The following is a 13,413-nucleotide window of genomic DNA, read 5'->3' on the forward strand; positions in this document are numbered from 1 at the left end:
TGTTAGAATTTTAGGAGGAATTATTCAAGGAAATGCTGAGAATGCAAACAGCGTATCTTGTCCTTTGAGTTTCCACATATTTAGGATATGGAAGAATCATTTTTATCATATATAAGAGGTGGCCACGGACAGAAGGGAGTGAAGATTTAAGATTTCTCACATGGTTGCATGCAAAGTTCAAGATGAATTCCTTTCTTTATGAACCTCTTAGGTGGAATGAACCATGGGCATAAATAATTCATTCATTTCCCCAGGCCTACTGATTTTATTGTATTTAAAATATTTGCACCCCACCACCCTGTTTGAAAAGTCTTCAAGGTGGCTTACTGAAATACAAATTGTCTGAAACAGTGCTTTAAAATATCATACGCACACCCAGTAAGATATTTTTATCTGACAAAGTGAGCTTTGACTCAGGAAAGCTTTTACCCAGCAAAATTTGGTTGATCTTTAAGGAGCTACCGGACTCGAATTTTGTTCTACTTGTACAGACTAACATGGCTACCCACCCGAAACAGGAAAATAAAACAGCCAAGAGACAATAAGCAACTTTAGTAAAATTTCATGCTGTCATTTTCATAATATGTTTATGAATGTAACATGATTAAATTTATTCACAGACCTCTTCAAAAGCAGCTCTGTCCGAATCCGCTGGGATAATATTTTCTTGCCGCTTAGGCAAATTGCTTGGAAATTTCTCCAGGATCTTTGTTGGGGCTGACAGCGGTGTCTCATGATGCCCTTGGAACAGGAATGTGGCTTGTATTATTTTCGAGGAAGAGGACTTTATTTTTAAAATATGGCAATGTGGTATTTTTTATAAACATAAGAAAAACCTTGCGGGAAAGAACCAACTGACCAGCCAGTCCAGCATTTACCTACTCCAATTAATCTAGTTATTCCACGTATTTCTACCCCACTTACACCCAAATAGCACTCTCTTTGCAGTAGTTTGTTCCCGCCTGTTTGCTCCCTGTATTTATTAGAGAACGCTGTGACTGATCATGGAGGTTCCATTTAACTATCACAGTTCACAGCTGTTGTAGATCATGATTCCACTGTAATACAGAATTTTACAAGTTAATTATGCACTAAATATTTGCACAGTTCACTGTGCACTATAAAATGGGTTGGAACTTGTGAATTATTGCGTAGGCTTTACGAATTTCAAAAAAAATCCTGCTTACTCAAGTTTTAGTTTTGCTACATATTTTGCAAGACAGAGGTGGGGACATGGAGAACAACATTTAGAACTTGAGATTAGCTAAGATACTATAGGAAAACCAGAATAAATTCCTTGGAACCTAAGAAAAGCACTTGCAACTGATAAATGGAGCATTAGTAACAAAATTCATAAAAAAAGAAATTTTCCTATCATGTCCTTGTGGTCTTCGTAAACTTTTATTTATGTGTTAAGAATTGTAAAGAACTTTGGTCACTGAAGACATCAATAGTAAATGTCAAAAAACGTAGACCCTGATTTAAATTTGGAGTGTATCCACCAGAGGGCAGAGCACTACAAAATAAATCTGATTACTTCCCGATACCTATTAGAAGCCAATGATTCCGCAAATAGTTGAGTCTGTTCTTGTGTTTCAATCCAGAAGTAAACTTCAGATCAGTACTGGGGGTGATAACACACTCTCCGTTGTCTTCAATCGTGACACTGCGTGTTTTTGGACCCTCTATCAATGGTATTGCGCTTCCCCGGGGCTAGAGAGAAAGCAAGAATGAGAGAGAGAGAGAGAGAGAGAGAGATTGTTCACTACTGTTCTTTGAACACAGCAGTGGGACGCTTAGCGTTTTAACAAAAGGCAGAACAAAAACATGGACAATAAGCCACTTGGATTCCTTTGGAGATTAGCGTCGTTTAATAAAGCACACAGTCAAGCCCGTTTTTGCTGACTACTGAAGGCTAGCCAACAAACAACTAGTTCAAAGAGTGCGGGCCATAAAGAGTCTCCTTTTGTGACAGGGTGACATAAGGTAAGCTGCCCAGAAGATAATTTCTGACATTTTATGGCATTTTACCTGGGCTATTAATTCAAGGTTGGGTATTTCAAAGATGCATGTACCGTAATATCTTTACTTTAGCCCTAATAACTGTAGCGTAGAACAAAGTCAGTTTCTGCACGTCGAACAGGAAGAGCTTCATCGATGGGGCTGATAAGATGCTGCGAACTGATTGTGAGCAAGCACAGCTTTGAGAGCAAATGATGCCGTTTGCTAGCCTCTTATTTTTGCCGTTTGTTTTTGTTTAAAATGGCTGCGGCCAGTGTCGTGTAGTGCTTAGAGTGTTGCATTAGGATCGGGGAGACCAGGATCTTAGAATTCCCCTCTCTGCCATGGAATCTCACTGGGTGACCTTGGGCCAGTCACTAAGTCTAATCTGCCTCACAGGGTTGTTGTGTTGAAGTGAAGAAGGGGCAAATACTAGAGTTAGCAACTTTGGGTCCCCATTGGGATGGAAAGCGAGGTATAAATATCTTAAATAAATACGCTGTGAAGGCTGTCCACCATCTTGTTTTAAATGTGCTGTTTTTAATGAATATGAATTTTTAACTGTATTTTAATGTGTTGTTATCCGCCCTGAGCCCGCTTGCGGGGAGGGCAGAATACAAATTTGAAATAAATAAAAACAAAATAATTAATGAAGAAAATCATTTTTTTTCTTGCACGACTGACTGTATACTTTTCTTTTTCTTCCGGAGGAAAATTAGCCTTTGATTGTTATTACATATATTGTCGAAATATTTTCTCTATCTGGACCAAACACAATGAAGACAGACTGAGGTATCAAATTACTACATCCGCCCTTTGCTTTCTCCCCAAGGCCCCTGCAGGCTGTTGTGTATCTCTGGAACAGAAGGACGGGTGTGAGCATTTTATTTTGTTTTCTGAACCGTTTCTGTAGAAACAGTATTTGCCCATGACTTAATCCTTGTTAAGGATCTAAAACTTTCACATAACGATGAGCAGAACCATAATACTTCATTGAAAGGCAGCCACATTTTTATTAAAAGTTTCCTCAATAAAAACTACAGTGTATTTTTTCATGTTCATTACTGTTCGCCATATTCTATCATCTGTCCCATTTTCCCAAGGCATTCCGTGCTGCGGTACCTGGTCCTCCCCATTTTATCCCTGCAACGACCTTGTGAGGTAGGCTAGGCTGTGAGTGAAAGGGCCAAATTCACCGCCTGAGCTCCATGGCTAAGCAAGGATCTGACCCTTGTATGATGAGGCGTGACATCCTACCAAAGGGAGTGCGGCAGTGATGCTGATCACGTCTCAGGCTTAAGCAGCAAACCAGACGTTCTGAAAACAATGCTGAAAGGAGTTCAGAGCACTGCTCTGCACCTGGGGATTTTAAACTATCAAAAAGTGCGACTTACCATAATAGCCACTCCTTCGTGAACCATTGATGGCGATGCATACAAGCTGGTGGAATATTTCCCCACGTAGAGCGTTGGCCTAGAAGCACAGCAGCAGGAAGGAAGTCTCACAAAACGCGTCTCGGTTTAAAGCCATACTATAAACATATCTATATATGACAGGGATAATACTGATGACATTAACGCTTGAACGCATGAAGCTGCCTTGCTCTGAGATGGACCACTCAGACTAGCAGCGGCCTTCCAAAATCTTAGCACATCACCTACTGCCTGGTCCTTTTAACTGGAGATTGAACTTGGGACCCTCTGCATGTCATGCTAAGCAGATGCTCTACCACTGAGCCACAGCCCCTCTCATTAAGCTGCTTGCGTGGGCAGAAATTACTCAGAAAAAAATCAGACCACTATATCCCCCCCACCCAAAAAAGGTACATTATCTGCCTCAAGGCAGCAGCTGCTTGTGACACAGCCCTGGCTCCAGGGAGTTGCCCTTTGGGTAGCCAATCTATACACATAAGTTTCCTCAAGGGGCAAATAGTGGCAGCCCGGGGCCGTTTCAGGTGCACCATCGTCCTGATCGAACCCCCGTCCCCTTGCCGATCACTAGGGAATTTCGGTTTTAACAAGGAACTCCCAGTGGGTGTCTGACAGCACTTGGGAGGACATGTCCTGGAACAGACCCCAAAATCTTGTAAGGTGTGATTAGGCCCCTGTGCCAACTGTGTAGTAACTGGCACATTTTTGATGCTGTAATGCCATCTGGAATTTTACAAATGATAGTTTTAATAATAATAACTAGGATAAAAGAATCAAACAGAAAGGCCGTAAGACGGTGACCCCTGGAGAGTTCTTCAACAGATAAAGTTTGCAACCTCTTAAATACATAATCCACAGAACTAAAGTGCAACCATTTTTAAAACCACACATTCCCTGTAGGCAACATAACGCCATACTTAAGAACATGGTGCTTCTTCCCTGCAAGAAAACAGCTGAGCTGACCAGCCGTAATAAGCGCACGTTTTTAATCTCAACATTTATACTCACATCAATTTGCTCTTGGCCTCTGTTTCTTTAGGAAAGGGGTATTTCCACTTAGTGATGCGTCCAACTTCACCAGACATGAATGTCAGGTACCGCAGCGTTTCTATTCCCACATTGGTGTGCATGACTTTCCACAACCCCTCCCGCTGCCAGATATAAAAAGCTACAACGGGGGAGCCGTAATTCTGTATCCACAGGACGTCCCCAGACTCACTGTCCACCGTCACCACCAGCCCATCTCCATTAGATGCAAAATGGGACATTTCTGGAATGCAGACAGAGGCAAATGATTACACGGCGTTTCCGCCCATTCACAATTCTAAAAGTGTGCAGTATTAGCACCTAAGTCTTTAATTAGGACCAACGTTCTTACTGTATTGCACGTCTTCATCAGGCAACGTAGCGGCATAATCAAAGTAGGTAGCGTTCCATCGGAGCTCTTTACTCTTGGTATCGTACATCGTTATTGTGTATTCTGTTAAAACATATTAACATGGTGCATTGCGTGGGCCGTCAAAACCAAGTGCTTCTCTTGTGAGACACAACCCTCAAAACAAAGAATGTTGGCGGCATCACATCATCCAATCATTCCTTGGGGGGCAGGGGAGGTTCCCTCCTTGAATTGGGCAGATTTGAACAGTCATTTTAAGAAGGCAAAACAAACTTCGCCTCTATTAGAACCTGCATTTCAGAACATGATTTCTTCCCCGCACCTCAAGTGTGAAACTATTCCTGGCTATTCCTGACTGTGTACAAGCAACCATCTCCTCTAAGAGCCAGAAGCTCATAGATTCCGGTAACGGCCACTTCTCCAGTTTGGGAAGCACGTTTTCCCATTTCTGAGACCGAGGAAGTGACAACAGCCAGGATCTATAAGCTCATGGCTCCAGTGGAAGATGCTATGACTAGGAAATCTTGGCTCCCTCCAGCTATTTCTCAACCCATTTTATATTGATAGGTTGTGCTGAATTTATATTTTTGTTGACATGTCAACCATCTTTCCCAATCAAATAAGCATCTAGTTGGAATTCTTGGTTGAATGAGGCACGCATTCTCTACAGTCTGGGACTAAAAGCTGGCCACACACACTGCCTTTGAAGCTGGGCCTTCTTACTGTGGCAGGAACGTGGGGGGAGCAAGCCACAGTTTAGGGGAAGTCACAGCTCCGCGAGGATAAGGGAAGCTTAATGATGAACACTAATGGTTCTGCTGACAAGGTGCAGAAGACAGATCAAGATGGGTAGCCGTGTTAGTATGTCTGTAGCAGTTCTGAAGAAGTGAGCTGTGGCTCACGAAAGCTCACCCCCTACCACTGATTTTGTTACGTCTTATAGGTGCTACTGGACTCTCGCTCTTTTCCAAAGTGTAGAAGAGAAAGGTAAGGATCCAGGTGAACTAAACAACGTGTCGAAGGGGCCAGCACACTCACGTCCCTTCCTCACCACTACAGTAAGTTTAAAGGCAAAGCAAAACTAACCTCATAACTTTTACAAACTAAAATGTAGCTTTTAGTAAGAAGTGTTAACGACAAAACCAGCGTTGAAACTGCTGGCAGGGTTGTGGAAGCTTTTCACTGAAGGCTCCACAGGCACAATTCCCTGTTCTAGTCTCATTGCGAGGTCTCCTCCACCCACTTCTGGCCCTTGGGGATGCTCTCTACACAGGCAAAAACGATGTACCTCTCTTGGGGGCAGGGCTTTAGACCCCCTCCATTTGGGGAGGAATTTACATTTTCTTGCAAACCTGGGGAGTTTGACAGGTCTGCAGAAAAATGCCCCCTGCTGAACGTGGCCCCATTCGCTGGATCTACGGATTTGCCTGAAGACCCACGTTCAGCATTAGATACAAGATTAGGAAGATGTCATAAATAAACACATCATAAAGCAGGAAGCAGGTGGTAGGCTCTGAGGTGTCAAAGGCAGGAAAGGATTGCCATCATTATATACTTTGGCAAGAGATAATATACTTGAACTTTAAACAAAAATGACAAAATCCTCCAGGAAAGGCTCTTTTAGTAAAACTGGCAGTCACGGGGAGAGGTCTCTTAGAGATCAGTAACTGGTCAAAGAGGAGGAAGCAGAGGAGAGGAGCAGGTGGAGGGAAGCTTTTATCAGTGGAGGGAAGGAAGGATTTGTACTGATGACAGTGTTATTTAATTTATTCATAAATAGGGATGATTTAACAACAATAACAACAACAACAGGACAACAGCCACTCAGAGCGGTTTATGTTATTATTATCCCCTACAGTCTGGGTGTCATATGTCTGTCCACATATCTGCCATGAGTATTTTCTGTGCTCTGTGTTATGTGCTGATCCTCTGAGAGTATGTGAAGTGGCATTTTGGGGCCTGTCTAGCTGGGAGCTGCTTATCTTACCGGTGCCTGCTGTGATGTCTACTTTCGTTTTCACAGCCACTTGAGAATGTGTCCTTGAGTGCCGGCTTCTCCCTGGGAACTGAAAATAACTTCTTCTCTCCTCCTGTCTCTAACCGCTTCCTCCCCTCTGGCTTCTTCGTGCCAGAATCCTAACCGTCCATATCCTAAAGGCGGGAACTTTCCCTATAACTAACCCCTCCAACCTTACACACGTCACTTCTGCCAATACTCTTGTCTGTGTATGCTAATACTGATGGATCTCTAATAAAGTGACTTTAACTCATACACTGGAGTGTGTGCAGTGGAGTGGTATGGGGATCTAAGTGCCAGAACCTGACACTGGGATAATACAGTCTGGCTGTATTATCCCAGCTGGCTTGGAGTAGAGGGGAATCAAACTCAGTTCTCCAGATTAGAGTCCTGCGTTCTTAACCACTACACCAAACTTTTATGTGCAGTACCACATTATTCAAGATGGTGAAAACCCGAACAAGATCTCTCCAAATTACATAAATGAGCAACAAAAATAGAAAAAGAGGATTAACTTAAATAAATGTAAAATAATGCACACTAAAGGCAACCCCTACAAACTAACTTCACTAATATATGGATGGGGGGGTCTGAACTGGCAATAATTAACCACGAAAGGGATCTGGACTTTGTGGTGGAAATATATACATGAAAATGTCAGTCTGAAAAAGGCAAATTCCACATTCGAGATTCCAAGAAAGAAAACTGTAAGTTAAATGAACAGCACCATGAAGGGCTTTATCTAAATCTATGGTGCGACTGCATTTGAAATATTATGATAGTTCTCATTCCCCAGTTTCAAAAAGGGTGTTATAGTAATTTTTATTCTTATACAAAGCTATCATCTTTAGACATTAAATCAACTTCATGATCCACAAACGTTATCTCTTTGGAGACTTTAAACAGTTCATTTTAAGTGGTAGGTAAAAAAAAATAAAATCTCACCTGTTCGGCCAAGGTAGAGGAGAGACGTAGACGGGCAAAGGCTTTCGGCAAATGAAGAGGTCAGAGTTTGCTGTTTCTCTCCCGTCATGAGGTCTATCACGTACCAGCTGTCCTGCTTCTTTCCTAACAGGGAATGTCAGTATTGGGAGTACCATTACATTCAATTATGAAAACACTGCCTTCCCTCCCCACTCGAAGCTCCCCCTCAACAACCAGCTGGCTATTCAAAACGTAGCATTATGGGAAAGTGAGTTTTATATGCCTTTTTCTTTTTCATCCTCCCTGAAAAATGAGGGAACTGAAGCTGATAGTCCATTCAATAAATTGAATGCCAAACCCAATCCAAGTAGCCACAAGACCTAAAGTAACTGCAGTATAGAGAAAGATCTATATTAAGACAAGAGATCTACTTGACTATAAAATGGATTCTGTAGTTAAACAGACGGGGATTCAAAGTTTCAAAAATTTTAGGGGGAAAACAGCATGTTGCAAAATACGTCACGGAAGTAAACATGGGTGATTTACAGCGCAATCCTAAACGAAGTCACATCCTTCTAACATGACTGCAGAGGCATTTGTCTGTCATACCAAAATAAAACAAAAATCTAGTGGCACCTTAAATACGAATAACATTTATTTCAATATGATCTTTCGTGGTGCACAGCCCATTTCAACTGAAATAAATGCTGTTCGTCTTTAAAAAAAACGCCAGATCTTTGTTTTATTTTACCCTTCTTTCTAAGATTCAAGCGGATTTAGCAGGATAGAACTCATTTCAGGATAGCATTGTCATGTTTCTAAGCAAATTAAATCTGAATTTTAAGTATCAGAATATATCAAGGGGATAGAGAATCAAAAGTCAGATAATGAACAGTTAAGAAGAAATATACCCACAAGAATCCTGGGTTAGTATAGAGTTACTTGTACTTTTGTAACGATGCTCTAAATTCAATTGACATTTGGGAAACAACTCAGGCCTTACCCATGTATAGGATGCCATCTGTACTGCGGCAAGGGGATGCTTGGACCAGTTCAGGAATGGTGAATGGTAGTTTCTAGAATATATAATTTAATTTTAGATACCTTATTTGTTTATAGCTTACTGTTTACGGTCAACGACCATTAAGAGCCATCAGCAACAGTCCTAAATTCCAGTATATGAAATATAAGATAGAGGAAGGCACTGGCAAACTGCCTCTGCTTCTCACTTGCCTTGAAAGCCCCAGCAGGGGTCGCCATAAGTCAGTTGTGACTTGACAGCACTTTGCACACACACACAAAATATGAGCTATAAAAATACATCATAGAATTTAAAACACATGTTTAAAACCATTAATATCATTAATATCCTACTAGAAGGGAGTGAGCATTAGGTCTCTGTGTATGACCTTGGCTGCTTGCTGTGAGCTTTTATCATATAAACACCTTATTTTGACACAAATTGTGGTTTGAGAAGGAAAAAGAAATCAGCAGGCTTTGTGGTTGTACATCAAACAGTTGAAGAGTAACTTTAAAGAGAATCAGGGCTTGCCTATTTTTGCAGCTCTACGCACGTCAGTGACAACTGCAATTATCTGTAATCTGCATCTCCCCTGTATCATATGACGTGGCAACCTCCTGTACCAGTGAAGCTGTGCGGGTAACTTTTCGCCATGACAATGTAACCGCATAAAAAACAACGTGCCAGAGGACAGATGGAGTCCGTTGTCCTTCTTAACCCTGCCTTAGTCTTATTTATTCTTCTACTTGGGATTCAGTGATGAAATCTAAGTTTTTTGTCCTCCCCTCCCCCACTTTATTATACACTGTTCATATCCTCCAGATAGGATCTAATTGTCGGTTAATGTTTCAACGCACGTTTGTTACGATGGAAGTGGATGGCAACTCAGATGCCTACTTGCCCCCAAAACATCCCAGCACGTACGATGTGTCCTGGCTATGGACTTCTTTGACCCGCCCGCCCCCCCCCCAAAGATCCCGCTGGCGTCTCTCATTCTCTCTTTCTGGCTGCTGTTTTGAAAGAGCTTTCGTTTTTGGGTGCAGTGCCGTTGCTTAGTGCAACTACTTGGCGCTGTTTTTAAGCTGTCTGTTTTAAAGTGTTATTGTTATCCTACAATAACAATAACAATACCTTGATTTTTTTTTAAAGTGACAGAAAGGATATACGTTTTCTGAATAAAGGATGCACTCCTATTACAGAGGAATGAGCAAGAGGTGGCCAAAGATAAACATACTTTAGCGCCAGATAGAAACTTGGATTTTTTAAATTGACTTTCTCCCCCAAACCATAAGGCAGTACAGATCATTTATTTTACGCATGTCATTTATACCCTGCCTTTCTCGCCCAGGGGGAACCAAAGAGGCTTAACGTCATTCTCCTCTCCTCCAATTGATCCTCACAACAACCTTGTGAGGTATGTTAGGCTGAAAGTGTGGGATTGATCGAGGCTTCCATGGCAGAGCAGGGATTCAAACCTGACTGAAGAAATTAATCCCAAGAAATTTGGGACAATATGCCTCAATCCTGAAGTAATATTGTGCATTTTTGTTAGCATTCTGGTGGGAATTTTATAAAGCCGCGCAGCTGCTTGCTGCTATCCGCAAGGCTGTAAATTTATTTCAAAAATCTAGAAAGCTCCATTTAACTATATAACTTTTATCTACATTCTAAAGAGCATCAGCGATCAAAAACCATGATGTTCAGAAAAATCTGCTACCTATGTAAAAGACATGAAGTATAATTAATTAAAATATGTCTTTTAGCATTAGAAGGGGGGAAATGAATATACAGTTTTAAGAGGAAGTCCTAACAGCTTCCAGGAAAAGAAACTGGTAGGAAGCAAATATTTATTTTTATTTCATCATAAAACAGTAGCTCTTAAGCAATATCTGTTAGGGAATCAGATCGTACCCATTTAACACTTTGTGTACTTTCACAGAAGAGGAGAGGCATCTTGTACTAAAATTAGTATAGAACGAACACAATCCCTCCCTCACATTTCTTCCCAGTATAGGTTGGATTTCTTGACAAGGCTGCCTAATACCTTCAGGCAATAATTGTTACGTTCTCCTCAAAAGATGCTCCAGGAACCACTTAATCTTTTTCAAGTGCTGATGGGAAAAATAAGCCAAAAGACAAACGTCTGTTAGACTTACTAGAAAGCCAAATAAGTTTTCCTGACACTCACAAGGCACTCGGTAACTTCTGCTCTCCCTGCCCTACCCGGAGTTTGGGAATCCAGAGAAGTGGGTGTTACAGTGTGGGTGTTTCCATTCCTGGCACTGCCATCCTGAACTGGCACCAGCACTTCAGAAAGTTGCCCAGGCAGTCCATGATTCTGGGAAACACAAGAACTATGCATACAGAACTTTACTGCATTTTGAGAAGAGAAACTCCTAAACCTCAGTATCTGTTGCCTAGAAGAACATCAAAGTATATTAGGCATCAGCATATCTGCATCTTTTAAAATGCCTTATTATTACACTTTTAATTCAATTCAAATACCTTTAATGGCATACATATTACACTTTTATTCGCTAGGTCATTTCCATTTGCTATATTGTCTTGAAGCAGCACTTGCCACTGAAAGTCATTAGAGTGTCTGGATCTGGGAGACTGAGGACTGAATCCCCACTCTGCCATGGGTGTTTCAGACCCTCAGCCTAACCAACCTCACAGGGTTCTTGTGAGGATAAAATGAAGGCGAGAAGGACATACACTAATTTGGGTCCCCACTACAGACAAAGTCAGGGTGTAAATTCCATAAACTCTGCAAAACCAAATTATTCGAATTGTTCAACAGTGTTGTCTTACACAGGTGACAGAGCTGTGCTGTAATGAAACTATTCAGAGAGATGTGTTGGTACAGAGAGATGCATTGGTACAGGGATAGGGTCTATGGACTATACTACTGTGTACTATTTACTACTGGATAGTTCCATGCTGTTTACTATGTCATATCAGTCTGCTTATTTTTTGTCCCAGCATTGTTTTTCAGTTCTGTATTGGATTTCCACTTGTTTTCAAATTTCTGCTCTCCTTATTGTTTATCAAACGTCCCAGCCAGTGTTCATATACTATGTAATCTGCCTTGAGTCTCAGTGAAAAAGACGGACGACAAATAACTTAAATAACAAATAAATACATTCTCTGAGGAAGGTCTAACTCCCTCTAACGTAATTAATTCAGTTCTTTCTCAACTTTATTGTAAGAGAAGCAGCCCCAAATCAATACTTGGGCGCATTATTAACATTTCTTTCATTTTATCTCTTAAACTTGTTTGCACTACCTTAAAGAAGATGATTCCCATTCAAAATTACTGGAACTTTTTTTAACTAATTAATTAGCTGAATACAAAATGTCCTTTTATCTGCACTGTGGATATTTTCAGATGAACAATAAAGGCACACTTGTAAGTCACTTATTGCAAGGGATCTTGTAATGCGCTACTGTCACAGATATAGCTAGACATATAGGGGAACTGTTGCTGGATTTGACCAAGAAGATGTATTTACACACAGAAACGGAGTAGTACCCTTTGCTATACCAGTCAAACGTGGGAATATTTGTGCAGCACTGAAAAACAAACCCTAACAGATACCAGCAAAGCTTCCCCCCAACTTTCTGTATTTATGGTTTTCACATTAATATTTTTAAAGTTCTTTGAAGGCTCCATTTCTCTAGAAGTACACCCTACTATTCTAATTTTCTTAAAAAAATAAAAGTTGTGAACAGGTGATTCCCTGGTAGAAGTGATACCCTCTAAATGGGAAGGCAGAAAGGCATGGTTTCGGACACCTGCAAGAGCTGTGCCGTTCTATGCAATCAACACAGCTACTGTCTGATTGAATTATACATACGGTCAAGCCTTCGTTATTCTTGCCGCCAAGAGTGTACAGACTACCATCATTAGGGTCGGGAAGAAATGCGGGTCTAAGAGTTAAGAAAAAATTAAAACACTAATTAATGAACTGTATTTCTGAGATGACATTAGCACAATGGCGGTTCTCGGTGAAGGCAGCTACTTCCTTTTAGAAACAGATCGTATGCTATTTTTTTCTCAAGAAAGAAAAACAAAGTGTAAAGTATTTATTTTTAAGTATTTCAGAGAAGCGTAGACCACTTACATACCACCAAGTTTATTTGCTAAGTTAGTAATGAAATGGCATGAACTTGTCTCCCCTTTCTAGAAGAAACGCTTTGGCTACAGTCTAAAACTGTACATGTGCTAAAAGCAGCCACGCAACAGATTCAGGTTTTTCCTGCCCATTTAATCGTCAGTGGCGCCGTGACGAATGCACAGACCGTTTTGCAGTTTGGCAAGGACAGCAGCTGAGGATGCAACAGACTAAGGAAACAATGAGGCATTTTCACATGTTCTGCCTGTGCGCGCGCAATAATTCACCTTGCTGAATTATGGGCTTGGATACAATGACGCTGCTTATGTATTTATTTATTTAGGAGATTTATATGCCACCTCTCCAGAGTCCAATTTGAGTTGGCTGACAAATAAAATCAATGTACATGATCAACACAAAAACAAAACAAGCAAATAAAAACAATCCCAGAATATAAAAAACAGCATAAAATATCTGTAAAACAGACCTCAGACCAAAAGTAGACT

At 41.0% G+C, this 13,413-nt stretch overlaps 1 protein-coding gene across 1 annotated transcript in view; it reads right to left on the reverse strand.

The window, feature by feature from the left end:
• The window catches only part of ERN1 (endoplasmic reticulum to nucleus signaling 1), a 57,815-nt gene that overhangs the window by 11,675 nt on the left and 32,727 nt on the right, over positions 1-13,413 (reverse strand). Inside the window, exons 4-11 of the mRNA XM_055003495.1 lie at positions 12,650-12,722; positions 8,772-8,844; positions 7,790-7,912; positions 4,810-4,911; positions 4,440-4,701; positions 3,396-3,474; positions 1,548-1,713; positions 623-741 (exon numbers count right to left, since the gene is read on the reverse strand). Of these exons, the coding sequence (XP_054859470.1) occupies positions 623-741; positions 1,548-1,713; positions 3,396-3,474; positions 4,440-4,701; positions 4,810-4,911; positions 7,790-7,912; positions 8,772-8,844; positions 12,650-12,722 (997 nt within the window). The remainder of the gene's footprint in view (positions 1-622; positions 742-1,547; positions 1,714-3,395; positions 3,475-4,439; positions 4,702-4,809; positions 4,912-7,789; positions 7,913-8,771; positions 8,845-12,649; positions 12,723-13,413) is intronic.

Source organism: Eublepharis macularius, chromosome 19 (genome assembly GCF_028583425.1).
Source record: "Eublepharis macularius isolate TG4126 chromosome 19, MPM_Emac_v1.0, whole genome shotgun sequence".
NCBI lineage: Eukaryota > Metazoa > Chordata > Lepidosauria > Squamata > Eublepharidae > Eublepharis > Eublepharis macularius.